The sequence below is a fragment of the Elephas maximus genome, chromosome 7 (assembly GCF_024166365.1).
Source record: "Elephas maximus indicus isolate mEleMax1 chromosome 7, mEleMax1 primary haplotype, whole genome shotgun sequence".
In the NCBI taxonomy this organism is placed as follows: Eukaryota; Metazoa; Chordata; class Mammalia; order Proboscidea; family Elephantidae; genus Elephas; species Elephas maximus.
The window spans coordinates 57,415,997-57,430,919 of record NC_064825.1 but is presented as its reverse complement, the minus strand read 5'-3'; the positions used below and the strand labels follow the sequence as shown (position 1 = coordinate 57,430,919).

Sequence of the window (14,923 nt, the reverse complement as noted above, 5' to 3'; positions counted from 1 at the left end):
GGTCTCAAAAAGGACCACATCCAGACTGAGATAAGGCAAAGGTTCCCTAAAGAAGTATTCTACACTTTGGGTCTGAGGATGGATTAGAAATTAACAGGTGAAAATAGAAATCAGAGTATTCTAAGTAGAAAAGAGTATGTGCAGAAGCCTTGTGAAGAACGAATCATGGAATCTTCCAGAGACTGTGGTAACACAAAGAGGGAGATTGGCCTGAGGAAAGACTGAAGACAGGAGGCCAAATCATGTAACATCTTTTGTTTGTAGTAAGAGTTTGTGTATCCCTTAAGAATCGCAGGAACCTATTGAAGAGTTTTAAGCCGGAGAGTGACTAATTTCATTGATGTTTATAGGTTATAATTTCAGTGGCTATGGATTTGTGTGAGGCAAGAGAGAAATAAGAAAACTGCTAAGAGGATATTTTAGTAGTTCTAGGAAGACATCCTCATAGATAAAATTAGGAAAGTGAATATGAATACAGTTAAAAAGAAAGGGAAATATTTAGAATCTGTAATTAATAGTATTTGCAGATAGTTTAGAAAAGTATGTGAAAGGAAATTTGGGAAGGAAGCAAAGATAATCTTAAATTTCTGAATTATGGTACTTTAGAAACATCAGTGTCATCAAGGTATTAAATCTATTAATAAAAAAATTTTAATTAAAAAATTCTGAAACTTTGAGGATGAGTTAAATTTAATTAATGGAAATTGTGGCTTATTAAAATCACTAAAGGAAATGCTCTATTCTGTAGGATTGAGCCTTTAAGAGAAGACATTAATATATTTATTAAATAGTAATCCATTGAAATCATCTTTAGTATGTGTTCCTTTTTGCCTGATTATTAAGAATCACAGTAAAAGCCAGGCAAGTGTTAATAAGTGCTGAAATATTGGGATGTGCAGAACAACAGAAACAAACAGAACGTGTTGACACAAAAAGAAACTTAGTTTTCCCCCAATATATGTCAGTGTTAAAAGAAAAAAATATTCAAAATAAAATAATCCACAAAATATGATATGAGACAGTGGGTAAGGAATAGAGAATCGGGCTTAGACACTAAGATAAAGGCAGGATGAAGAACTAAAGCTTGGGTTCTTTCTGAGCAAATAGCAATGATACACTGGAAAATGAAGCACCCCCAAAGGAATTAAGTAAGTTAGCATAGAGTTAGATGCTAACTTATACATGCCTAGTCACAGATCTCTGAGGAGGACCACATGGAATTGAAAAAGTTTATACTTAATTTCTTGCTTCAAGTACACCTGGGAAATTATCCACCATTGTCAAATTTTATAAGCAAATGCAATAAACCATCTCTAGGAAAGAACAGTCTTTGCATTGGTGTGTGCATGTGCTAATACACAGAGGTATAATAAATAAGAATACATATTTCTTATTCTCTATAAACAATTTATGATCTGAAAACATTTCTTTCGTTATCCTCACAAAAAAAGATAAAGAAATCAGTATTCTGAATTTTCTTTTAATTTTATGATGTCTAAATATTCTTTATAGCCCTGGTTACCCAGTGGTTAAGAGCTCAGCTGCTAACCAAAAGGTCGGCCATTCAAATCTACCAGATGCTGCTTGGAAAACCTTTGGGGCAGTTCTACTCTGTCCTATAGGGTCACTATGAGTCAGAATCGACTTGTTGGCAATGGGTTAGATATTCTTTTTTAAATACCTTGTAGCCTGAGTTAGGGTTCACTCTAGGCCCCTGATTTTTATTTAATATTTTTCCTAAGGCATAAGACACTTAGAGAGTTTCAAAGACAGCTTTTATACATTTTCAGTGATTTCACTTCAATATCCAGATCCTACCTAAAAATCTCTTCCCACTTGCCCCTCTCTATGGATGTTCTGTTGTTCAATCTGACCCTTGAAGGAGAAAAATGGACTTGCTTCCTGGAGGAAGGTGGTTGTTTAGGTGATTTAAATAAACTTTTCACTTGATCTGAATATGGGGCTAAGGTGTCAGTGCTATATAGAGAAAAGAAAATATAATTATTACAGAACAAAAATATATGATATCCACATTTTGTAGGTACATCTCCAGGCAGAAGTTTTAGAACTCAGGTTTCAGTGCACCAAATATGTGCTCTGATATTATCTGTACAAAGTTGTCTGTTGGGAAGACAGAAAAATAGAATCTCTTATCCATTCACTTCCACCCAATTGTATTGACTACTGTAGTTACATACAAACCAATACTATTTCTTACCTGGATTTCTGTATCCTGTTACTTTTACTCACTCTTCCTGTTTCCAATGTGCTCTTCATATTGCAGCCAAAGTGACCATTAAACAATGATTATCTTAACACAGTCTCCCCTTAATTCATAGTCTTAATATGAAGTCAAAACTCCTTACATGATTTGTAAAACTCTATGTGATTTGAACTTGCTACCACAAACACATTTTATGTCAAGCTTTCCCTCATGTTGTCATTCTAAACCTTAGGAAAAGAAAAGCAAAGAAAAAAGAAATCCATTGCCATCGAGTGGATTCTGACTCGCTAAAATTCTTCATTTTCCCAAGCGATTTTTTTTTTAATCTATTTTAGTCAAGGTTTAAAGAACAAATTAGTTCCTCATTAAACAGTTAGTACACATATTGTTTTATGACATTGGGTAACAACCCCACAACCTGTCAACACTCTCCCTTCTCAACCTTGGGCTCCCTACTACTAGCTTTCCTGTCCCCTCCTGCCTTCTAGTCCTTGCCCTGAGTTGGTATACTCCTTTCTTCTCACTTCGTTTTATGGACCTGCCTAATCTTTGGTTGAAGGATGAACCTCAGGAGTGATTTCATTACTGAGCTAAAGGGTGTCTGGGGGGCATACTCTTGGTGCTTCTCCAGTCTCTGTCAGGCCAGAAAGTCTGGTCTTTTCTTGTGAGTTAGAATTTTGTTCTACATTTTTTTCCATGTCTGTCTAGGACCCTCTATTGTGATCCCTGTCAGAGCACATTGGTGGTAGCCAGGCACCATCTGGATATACTGGACTTAGTCTGGTGGAGGCTGTGGTAGTTGTGGTCCATTAGTCCTTTGGACTAATCTTTCCCTTGTATCTTTGGTTTTCTTTATTCTTCCTTGCTCCTGAAGGTGTGAGATCAGTGGAGTATCTTAGATGGCTTTTAAAACCCCAGACGCTACTCACCAAAGTAGAATGCAGAACATTTTCTTTATGGACTATGATATGCCAGATGAGCTAGATGTCCCCTGAGACCATGGTCCCCACAGCCCTCAGTCCAACAATTCAGTCCCTCAGGGAGTTTGGTTGTGTCTATGGCACTACCATGACCTTGCCTGGTACAAGTTGTGCTGGCTTCCCCTGTATTGTGTACTGTTTTTCCCTTCACCAAATTTACCACTTATCTATTGTCTATTTAGTGTTTTTCCATTCCCACCCCTCCCCTCCCTCATAACCATCAAAAGATTGTTTCTTTTTATCTGTAAACCTTTCCCTGAATTTTTATAGTAGTGGTCTCATACAATATTTGTCCTTTTGTGATTAACTTATTTCACTCAGCATAATGCCTTCCAGGTTCATCCTTGTTGGGAGTTGCTCCACAGATTTATCCTTGTTCTTTATCATTGAGTAGTATTCCATTCTGTGTATGTACTATAGTTTGTTTATCCATTCATCTGCTGATGGACATCTAGTTTTTTCCCACCTTTTTGCTATTGTGAACAATACTGCAATGAACATGGATAGGTGTGCATATGTCTATTTGTGTGACAACTCATTTCTCTAGGATGTATTCTTAGGAGCGTAGGAATGTGATTGATGGATCGTATGGTATTTCTATTTCTAAATTTCTAAGGAAGTGTGATATTGTTTTCCAAAATGGCTGTATCATTTTGCATTCCACACGTAACACTAAAACTCTTAAGTATAATTTTAATATAAAAATTATTTTTTTCTTGCATTGACCATTTTTTCTCCAGCCCCAGCACACCATGTTTTACCTCTGGATGGAACAAGTATCATACCATACTTATAACTTTATATTAATTATCTTTCTCATTGTTCAACTTCCAGGTTAAATACCACTTCATCTGTGATCGCAGAGATACCTTCCATGTGTTCCCCCTAGCACAGTATCCTTTATGTGGTAATGATAGTACTGTGGAAGTTTATGGAAAATATTTTATTTCTAATCGAAATTAGATTTCTAAGTTTTGAGAATGAATAAAACATGTCGCTCACCTTGAAACTTACACAATATAGGCAATGAACTGACTATAAACAAAGTAATTTTAAGGCAAACTATAAGATATTCACATGGCTGTTAACAGATACCTGGAGGTTCCTCTGGATCAGAAATAATTTCCCCCTAAAAAAAAAAAGGCAAAAATTATATTGGAATTCATAAGCTCTATATCCACCAACAGAAATCCTGGTGGAATAGTGGTTAAGAGCTATGGCTGCCAACAAAAAGCTGGGCAGTTTGAATCCACCAGGTGCTCCTTGGAAACCCTGTGGGGCACTTCTACTCTGCCCTGTAGGTTTGCTATGAGTCAGAATCAACTCAACGACAACGGGATTGGTTTTGGTGCCCACCAACAACACATATGATCCCTGAGAACAAGTGGTAAATCCTTTGCTTTTGAGGTAGACAATGGGAAGGACTAGCACAAATTTCCTAAATCTTGATGCTAAGGGTTTTGAGGATCACATAACCAAGCTCTGGTATCCTATTCCTTCTGGCAGTTGAATTTTGTTTTCCTGTCCCATCCTTGGGGAAACACTTGAAAGTCCTGAGGACCTTTAACTAGTGACCCAGATGCTGCCTGAAAGAAAAGAGAGAGAGAGGGGAGATCAAGGAATCTCCAGGTGGCTGCAAAGCTGAATCTCTGGGGGGGTGATTTCAATATATATAAGCTCTCTAAAAAAAAAAAAAAAAAAAAAAAATTCAGTGGGCCTCTTAAACAGGTTTTCAGAAGGAAGCATCTGGACTGACTCCTCAAATAAGACGGGAACAGGTCCCCATTACAGCACCGAGACTGTGGATTGAGTGAGTGCCAGGGACAGAAGTATGGGACAATTCCTCTCTCTTCTGATTTTAGGTGCAGACAAAAGAAAAGGTTAGAAAGATTTTCTAGAGAACTGTATAGAGGGAGAGATCCCAAGTGAGATTGCAATACCTACAGAACAGACAGTCTCTGTGTTTTCTGCAAATGTGATCATGGAAGGTTTGGGTTTTTAATAGGACACATAGATGTGCTTCAGTAAAATTGTGAGTGCTTTGAGGCTAAATAGAAAATGCCCTTGTTCATTTATCACAGTAGAGGATCCAATTTCTTAGATAGCTCTAAAACACTGATGTTTGGCGTCAAAGGAAACTAGGTTTTACTCACTTAAAACTATGTTTGAAATGAAAATTTTATTTAATAAATGTAACATATAAAATTAAAGTTTAAATATGTCAAAAATGAGCAACAAAAAAAACACTCTGGCTATGCAAGATTATTATTCATTTGTATATATTTATCTTTTTAAAATCATCATTATGGATGCAAGAGTTTTTCTAGCATGCATACACTGGGGGGCCTGATGTTACAAGAAACTTTGAGAATTTTTTAAAAATTTGGGAACATTTTAACCATAACCCACTGCCATCGAGTCGATTGTGACTCATAGCGACCCTATAGGACAGAGTAGAACTGCCCCATAGAGTTTCCAAGAAGCGCTTGGCGTATTTGAACTGCCAACCTCTTGGTTAACAGCTGCAGCACTTAACCACTATGCCACCATTTTAACCATTAGCCATATATTATTCTTAGGAGAAGACCATTATGTCTCATTGCAAATACAGCCTGTAAATCTCTACTCTTTTTCTGCAGGAAAATAGTTGCTGAACCATTGCTATCCTATGAGTTAATTATCCCTAATCATGAAGATTGTGGTTGAGGCTTCCCACGACAAGGTAGTGAAAACTGAAAAAGCTGGGCTACTGAATTCATAGTTTCCAGAAAGCTACTCTTCATATTTACCCACGCTATGTGGTCCAATATTAGTGCTGCCCCCTTTTTGCTGACTGGATTTCCAGGTCTGGAGAAAGCTCATTACTGGATCTCCATCCCCTTCTTTGCAGTCTACTTCTCTGTGCTTCTTGGCAATGGCACCCTCCTCTACCTCATTAAAGATGACCACAGTCTGCATGAACCCATGTACTATTTCCTGGCCATGCTGGCAGGCACAGACCTCATGGTGACATTGACCACAATGCCAACTGTCATGGGCGTTTTGTGGTTAAATCACAGAGAGATCAATCAGGGGATCTGCTTCTTTCAGGCCTACTTCATCCACTCTCTTTCCAGTATAGAATCAGGTGTCTTGCTTGCCATGGCCTATGACCGTTTTATTGCCATCTGCACCCCTTTGAGATACAAATCTATCCTTACTAATTCCCGGGTAATGAAGGTAGGCCTGGGGATACTGACAAGGGGCTTTTTATCCCTTGTGCCCCCAATTATGCCGCTCTATTTTTTTCCGTATTGCCGATCCCATATTCTTTCTCATGCTTTTTGCCTCCACCAAGATGTCATGAAACTCGCCTGTGCTGATATTACATTTAATCGTGTGTACCCAGTAGTTCTGGTTGCTTTGACTTTCTTCCTAGATGCTCTGATCATTGTCTTTTCTTATGTCCTAATTTTTAAGAAAGTTATGGGCATTGCCTCTGGAGAGGAGCTAGCTAAGGCCCTCAATACCTGTGTCTCCCATATAAGCTGTGTCCTAGTCTTTTATATCTCTGCGATTGGCTTGACCTTCATCCACCGGTTTGGAAAACATGTACCACATGTGGTACACATTACCATGAGCTATTTCTACTTTCTCTTTCCTCCATTCATGAACCCCATTATATACAGCATCAAGACCAAACAGATTCAGAGAAGCATCGTTGGGTTATTCTCTGTGCACAATAGAGCCTGAGTCTTTATTTTAGAATCTTGAGATCTTCAGGACAACTGGGCCTTTCCTTGTCTTGGATGTATACCTAATCTATTTTTTCAGAGTTAGATAAGGCTTCAATTTTTACATAAAACTATAAGCTGAATTGAGGACTAGTGTAATTAATACATACATATTTTATTTATCATTGAAAAAAGATATATATATGTATGGTATAACTGGTATATATATATATGTATGTGTATAGGTCTAGGTCTAGGTATATGTATATGTATGTATATTTATATATATATAACCCAACCCCAGTGACATCGAGTTGATTCCGACTCATAGTGACCCTATACACATACCATTTATCTTTGGAGAATAGGATAGGGATAAAAACCCTAGAATGTTTGCAGGGAAAATAGGATCATTCAGATCCTGTTTGCTAAGATGTACCAGGACATTTTAGAAGAGGCCAAGTTAAGTAGCCGTCCTGGGTCAGCGCAGCCTATGTAAACATGAGCAATTTAGGCCTCATTTTTTAGTCATCGAAAGGTGAAATAGAGATTATGAATCAAAGGCCATGGATTTCCACTATATATGAAATCCTCTTCATGTGAAAGCGGGATTTGATCTTCCAAATCTTGCAATGATATTTATGAAGCCACATCCTTCCATTTGGTTAGCAGCCAAATGCTTAACCATTGTGCCACTGGGGCTTCTTTATTTAATAATAATAAAAAATTTTTTTTCTTTTATTTAATAAAGTCTCCATAAATTCATTGATTTGCCATTAATTCAGTTATAATTTTGTTTCTCTTCATCCTGTGTTCTCTCTGAATGGTGATGAGAAGATAAACACCTTTGAATGTCTGGGAGATAAATGTAGTCCAATATTGTAGGCTTTGTTATTCAATTTATTCTTATTGTTATAAAGCACAATTTTCAGTTTGTTTTAGTCATTTTATATTTCACTTTGACTTATCTGATCATATTTTTGCCTAGTTTTATCCTTTTCTAACTGATTTGTAGAAGCTCATCATATATTAACCCTAGTTATTTATATCACAAATGTTTTCCCAGTTTTGTGTTTTTATATATATTATTTTAAGGTATATATATAGAGCTTTAAAAATTTTTTACTCTATCTATCCTACAATTCTCATATAGTTTACATATCCTGTGTCATACTAGGAGAGAATAAGGATGTTACATCAGTCCTCATTGTGTTCCTTTTCCTGATAATAGCAATAATACTCAGTTATTAAGTTGGACACTGTTCAAGGCACTTCTCTGGGACAGACAATATGCTAAACAAAAGTGATCTTACTGCCAGAAAATGGACTGAAATCTTCCCTTTTTGGAACTATCCATCTGTTCTGCAGTCAACTATTCAAATAAATACAAATTTTAAATATATCATGAATTAGTAATAAAACGGAAAGAAGAAGCTGCTTTCAGACTGTGGGTCTCAAAATGTACCACCCTCTGGCTTGAGATTTGGGAAAGGTGCCCTGAGGCCCTTTACACTGAGGTCTGAAAAGGGAGTATAATTTAACTAACCGAAGTGTAAATAACAATCTTAGCAGAAAGTGGTATATGTGGAACACTTGGATGGAATGGATTATAGAACCTTCAAAGTTAGGGAATGATTGCTCTGAGGAGAGTCTGAAGAGAGAAGACACTAAATCACATAGGATCCTGTTGACCATGACAAGATTCTCTGTATCTACTCAAAGTATCATAAAAAGTTTATTGAATGGACTAATACAATTTCATTAATGCTTTTAAATGAGTATTTTAACTGTGTATAAAATGTATTTGAGAAAGGTAGGAGAAGGGCAAGAAAATCGTGAGAGGATATGGAAGTTGTTTCAGAAAGAGACAATCATAAATTAATGTGGGAAAATGAAGATAGAAAGTAATAGAGAGCCATGAGACACGTTTAAAAAAATCATAAGATTTTTTGTTGTTTAAAAAACTATGTGGAAGAAAAATTTGAGAAGGAGCAAAGACAATCCTAAATTTCTAGCTTATACTATTTGAAGTATGGCAGTACCAGTGAGAGGAGCCCTAGTGGCACAGAGGTTAAGTGCCAAGCTGCTAACTGAAAGGTCAGCAGCTCCAACCCACCAGACGCTCCACAGAAGAAAGATGTGGCAGTCTGATTCCGTAAAGATTTACAATCTTGGAAACTCTATGGAGAAATTCTACTCTGTGCTAAACGGTCTCTATGAGTTGATCAAATCCATGGCAATGGGTTGGGTGGGTGCAGGACCAAAGGAAGTCCAAGACTTGATCATGCATTAAATCTATCAATCAGAGGAACAGCTGTAATTTTCTTTTCAAATTTAGGAGTTTGAGAATAAATCCAAATGACAAGGTTATGATATAATAAAGTGGGCAAATGAAATATTCTAAGCTGTAGGAGTACTTTTTTAAGCAGAATATTAGTATATTTATTAAATACTTGTTTCATTTTTTCTGATCATTAAAAATCATAGCAAGTGTTGCATTATCTTAATATTTACAAAAATAAAAAAATCATAGCAAAGCAAAGTGTGTGTGAGTATATGCTGAGAGTTTCAGGGTGCGGGACAATAAAAACAAGATGCCGATACCAAAGGAAGTTCATAGACCACATAGACCTTTGGGTTCCTATCCATGAAGAAAACAGGATACATCAGGGTTTCTCTTGGGTGATTACTATTGGAGGGAGTTCAAGAAAAAAAAAAAAAAAAAAATGAACCAGCTCTGTATCAGTAGACTAATGAAAATAGTTCCACATATGTGATAATACTTAAATTATGACAGGATGCCATGGGCATTGTTGTTCTTAGGTGCCATCAAGTTGGTTCTCATATTGACCCCATGCACAACAGAATGAAACACTGCCTGGTCCTGCACCATCCCCACAATCGTTGCAATTCTTTAGCCCATTGTTGCAGCCACCGCCACAACACACCTTGTTGAGGGTCTTCCTCTTTTCCGCTGACTCTGTACTTTGCCAAGCATAAAGTCCTTCTCCAGGGATTGATCCCTCCTGATGTCATGTCCAATGTATGTAAGACCCAGTCTCATCATCCTTACTTCCAAGGAGCATTTTGGTTGCACTTCTTCCAAAACATACCTGTTTGTTCTTTTGGCAGTCCAGGGTACGTTCAATATTCTTCACCAACACCACAATTCAAATGTGTCAGCTCTTCTTTGGTCTTCCTTGTTCATTATTCAGCTTTCACATGCGTATGATGCGATTGAAAACACCATGGGTTGGGTCAGGCGGACCTTAGTCTTCGAGGTGACGTCTTTGGTTTTCAACACTTTAAAGAGGTCCTTTGTAGCAGATTTACCCAATGCAATGCATTTTTTGATTTCTTGACTGCTGCTTTTGTGGCTGTTGATTGTGGATCCAAGTAAAATGAAATCCTTGGCAATTTCAATCTTTTCTCTGTTTGTCTTGATGTTGCTTATTGGTTCAGTTGTGAGGATTTTTGTATTCTTTAAGTTGAGGTGCAATCCATACTGAAGGCTGTGGTCTCTGATCTTCGCCAGTAAGTGCTTTAAGTCCTCTCCACTTTTGGCAATCAAGGTTGTGTCATCTGCATGACACAGGTTGTTAATGAGTCTTCCTTCAATCCTGATGCCCCGTTCTTCTTCATATAATGCAGCTTCTCAGGTTTTTTGTTCAGCATACAGATTGAATAGGTAGGGTGATAAGGGTACAATCCTGACAAACACCTTTCCTGACTTTAAACCATGCAGTATCCCCTTGGTTTGTTTGAATGACTGTCTCTTGATCCATGCTCATGAGCACAATTAAGTGTTCTGGAATTCCCATTCTGAATGTTGTTATCCATAATTTGTTCTGATCCACCAGTCGAATGCCTTAGCATAATCAATATAACACAGGTAAACATCCTTCTGGTATCCTCTGCTTTCAGCCAGGATCCATCTGACATCAGAAATGATATCCCTGGTTCCACAACCTCTTCTAAATCTTGCTTAATTTCTGGCAGTTCCCTGTTGATATACTGCTGCAGCTGCTTTTGAATGATCTTCAGCAAAATTTTGCTTGCATGTGGATGTTAAAGATATTGTTCAATAATTTCTGCATTTGGTTGGATCACTTTTCTTGGGAATAGGCATAAATAAGAATCCCTTCATGTTGGCTGACAAGATAGCTGTCTTCCATATTTCTTGGCATAGATGAGCAAGCACTTCTGGCGCTGCATCCATTTGTTAAAATATCTCAGTTGGTATTCCATCAATTCCCGCAGCTTTTTTTTGCCAATGCCTTCAGTACAGCTTGGACTTCTTCCTTCAGGACCATAGGTTCCTAATCATATGTTACCTCCTGATGTGGTTGAACGTGGGCCAATTCTTTTTGATATAGTGGCTCTGTGTATTCCTTCCATCTGCTTTTGATGCTTCCTGTGTTGCTTAGTATTTTCCCTGTAGAATCCTTCAGTATTGAAACTCAAGGCTTGAATTTTTTCTTCAGGTCTTTCAGCTTTAGAAATGCTGAGTGTGTTCTTCCCTTTTGGTTTTCTATCTCCAGGTCTTTGCACATATCATCATAACACTTTGTCTTCTTGAGCAGCCCTTTGAAATCTGTTCAGCTCTTTTACTTTACTATTTTTTACTTTTGCTTAAGCTACTCAATGTCCAAGAGCAAGTTTCAGAGTATCTTCTTACATCCATTTAGATCTTTTTTTTTTTTTCTCCTGTGTTTTCAAAGACTTCTTGCTTTTTTCATGTATGACGTCCTTGATATCATTTTACAACTCATCTGGTCTTCAGTCATTAGTGTTCAACAAGTTAAATTTACTTCTTGAGATCATCTCTAAATTCAGGTAGGATATACTCAAGGCTGTACTTTGATTCTCATGGACTTGTTCTAATTTTCTGCAGTTTAACTTGAACTTGCATATGAGTTTGATCTGCAGTCAGCTGCTGGCCTTGTTCTGACTGATGATATTGAGCTTTTCTATCATTTGTTTCTACAGATGTAGTCGATTTGATTCCTGTGAGTTCCATCTGGTGAGGTCCATGTGTATAGTCACCATTTATATTGGTGAGAAAGCCATTTGCAATGAAGTTGTTGGTCTTGCAAAATTCAAACATGTGATCTCCGGCGTCATTTCTATCACCAAGGTCATATTTTTCAACCAGCATTTCTTCTTTGTTCCCAACTTTTGCTTTCCAATCACCAGTAATTATCAGTGCATTCTGATCACGTGTTCGAGCAATTTCAGCCTGCAGAATTTGGTAAAAATCTTCAATTTCTTCATCTTTGGCCTTTGTGGTTGGTGCATAAATTTGAATAATAGTCATATTAACTGGTCTTCCTCGTGGGCGTATGGGTATTATCCTATCACTGACGGCATTGAACTTCAGGATAGACCTTGAAAAGTTCTTTTTGAGAATGAATGCAACAGCATTCCTCTTCAAGTTGTCATGCCCAGTGTGGTAGACCATATGTTCGCTTGATTCAAAATGACCAATACCAGATCAATACCCTTTTTTTAGGGCAATACGGTGCAGGCAATAAGCTAAACAACAGTGATCTTAATGCAAGAAGATGGACTGTAATCTTTCCCTATTAGAGTTTTCCGTCTGTTCTGTAGTCAATATTGAAATAAGTCCAAATTTAAAATATTTCATGAATTAGTGATAAAACAGAAAGAAGACGCCACTTTCTGGTTTGAGATATGGGAAAGGTTCCCTGAGGTCCTTTAAGTTGAGATCTGAAGAGGGAGTATCACTTAACTGATAACAATGGAAATAATAATCTCAGCAGAAAGTGGTATGTGTGGAAGCCTCAGGGGGATGAATTATGAAACCTTCCAAAGTATGTGACAACTCAAAAGCATGATTGTTCTGAGGAGAGGCTGAAGAGGGAAGAGGAGGCCAAATCACATAGGAACTCACTGGCCATGGTAAGAGTCTCTGTATCTAATCAAAGAGTCATGAGAAACTATTGAAGGGACTGACACAATTTCATTTATGGTTTTAAATGATCATTTTAGCTGTATATAAAAAGTGTTTGAGGAAGGTAGGCGCAGGGAAAGAAAACCATGAGATGATATTGGAATAACTTCAGAAAGAGACAATAATAAATTAATGCTGGAAAGTGAAGATAGAAAGTATTGTATAGGTGAGACACATTTAGGATCTAAAAATAACAAGATTTTCAGTTTGTTTAAAGAAGCAGATAGATGAAAGGCTTAGGAAGGAGTAAAGACAATCCTAAATTCATGGCTTATATATTTGAAGTATGGTAGTCTGAAAGGAAGGAACACTGGTGGCTCAGGGGTTAAACACTTGGCTGCTAACTGAATGGTCAACAGTTTTAACCCACAGGCTGCTCAGCGGGAGAAAGATGTGCCATTTGCTTCTGTAGATTTACAGGCTTGGGAACCCTATGGGCAATTCTACTCTGTCCTATAGGGTCGCTATGAGTTGGAATCGACTCCATGGCTATGGCTTAGGTGGGAGTAGGACCAATGGAAGAGCAATAATTGATCATGCATTAAATCTATCAGATGAATAGTTACAATTTTATTTTTAAATTCAGGAATTTTAGAGTGAGTCCAGATGATAAGGTTATGATATAAGTAAAGAGGGTAAAGGAAATATTCTAAGCTGTAAGACTGAACTTTTAAAAATGGTATATTTATTAAATACTTATTTTGTATATGTTTCATTTTTCCTGATCATTAAGAATCATAGAAACATTTGAATTGTATGTATATTTACAACAATAAAAAAAAAATCATAGCAAAAACAAGGCATGTGTGAGTATACGCTGAAAATTTAGGGGTGCAGTGCAATAAAAACATACAAACTGCTGATACCAAGTTGTGTTTAAAGTCTACAAATGCCTTTGCGTTCCTATCCGTGAATCAGGCAGACTACATCAGGGTTTCTTTTGGGTGGTTGTTAGTGGAGGGAGTTCAAGAAAAAAAATGAGCTAGTTCTAAATCAGTAGTCCAGTGAAAATATTTCCAAATACATGATAATACATAAGTTATGATAGGATGCACTGGCTTAGAGACAGGGAATCAGATACAGACGCAATGATGAGGACAGGATGAACAACTAAAGCCTGAGTTACTCTCCCAGAAAATACCAATAATACACTGGAAAAATGAAGATCTTTCACAACGGATTCAGTAAGTTAGCATAGAGCTGGGACACATCTTCATGGATGGCTGTCTACAGATCTCTGAGAAAGACTACACGGTTCCGCAAAATTCTATACTTAATTCTTTCCTTCAAGTAAACTTGTGGAATAAACCATCCTAGTCAATTTATATGAAAAAAATGAATTAATCATCTCTAAAATCTAAGAGATTTTACAGTGCTGTTTGAATTGTGTGTGTGTGCATGACATACATGTGTGCACATAGAAAAACAATGATAAATCTTTCAATCTTTTCATTTTTAAAATAATTTCTTGTATTAATTTCCTTTCTTCTTAAACGATAAATTTAATGATATGAAATGGGTTTATTTACTTTAAAATCAAAGTGTCCAACTCTTCTTTTAAATAGGTATATAGTATAAAATAAGTAACTCTTTTAGTCTCTAATTTGTATCCAATATTTTCCTAATAACGTCTTAAATCACTTAAAAACAGGGAATTTTACAAAAACTTTTTAGTGTATTTTGGATGTCTTCACCACAATATGCCAAGATCTTACCAAAATATATATCTCCACTGCCCCCTCACTATGAACATTCTGTTATACAAACGAATTCTTTGAAGAAAGCTGTACTTGCTTCCGGGGGAAGGGGCTTGAAGTTCAGATGATTTATATAATCTTTTCACTTTACCTGAGGACCAGGGCTGGAGTGTCAGGACTATCAAAGTAAATTACAAGTATTCCAGAACTAAAAACTAGAAGACATTCGTATTTTATAGGTATATTTTCAAGAAGAAGCATTATAAATTGGAATTTCAATACACCAATACTTGCTCTGGCATCCTATGTGCAAAGCTCTATATGGTGAAGACAGA

The 14,923-nt window shown here is 36.9% G+C and overlaps 1 protein-coding gene across 1 annotated transcript; it reads left to right on the top strand.

The window, feature by feature from the left end:
• Positions 1-6,000: 6,000 nt before the first annotated feature.
• On the top strand, positions 6,001-6,936 carry LOC126079221 (olfactory receptor 51B2-like). Its single transcript, XM_049890153.1, has one exon. It carries the CDS (start codon positions 6,001-6,003, stop codon positions 6,934-6,936), a length of 936 nt encoding a protein of 311 aa, XP_049746110.1.
• Positions 6,937-14,923: the final 7,987 nt, after the last annotated feature.

What these genes read in the sequence shown, in the direction of transcription:
- LOC126079221 (XM_049890153.1), top strand. Translation starts at nt 6,001, where the DNA reads ATGTGGTCCAATATTAGTGCTGCCCCCTTTTTGCTGACTGGATTTCCA.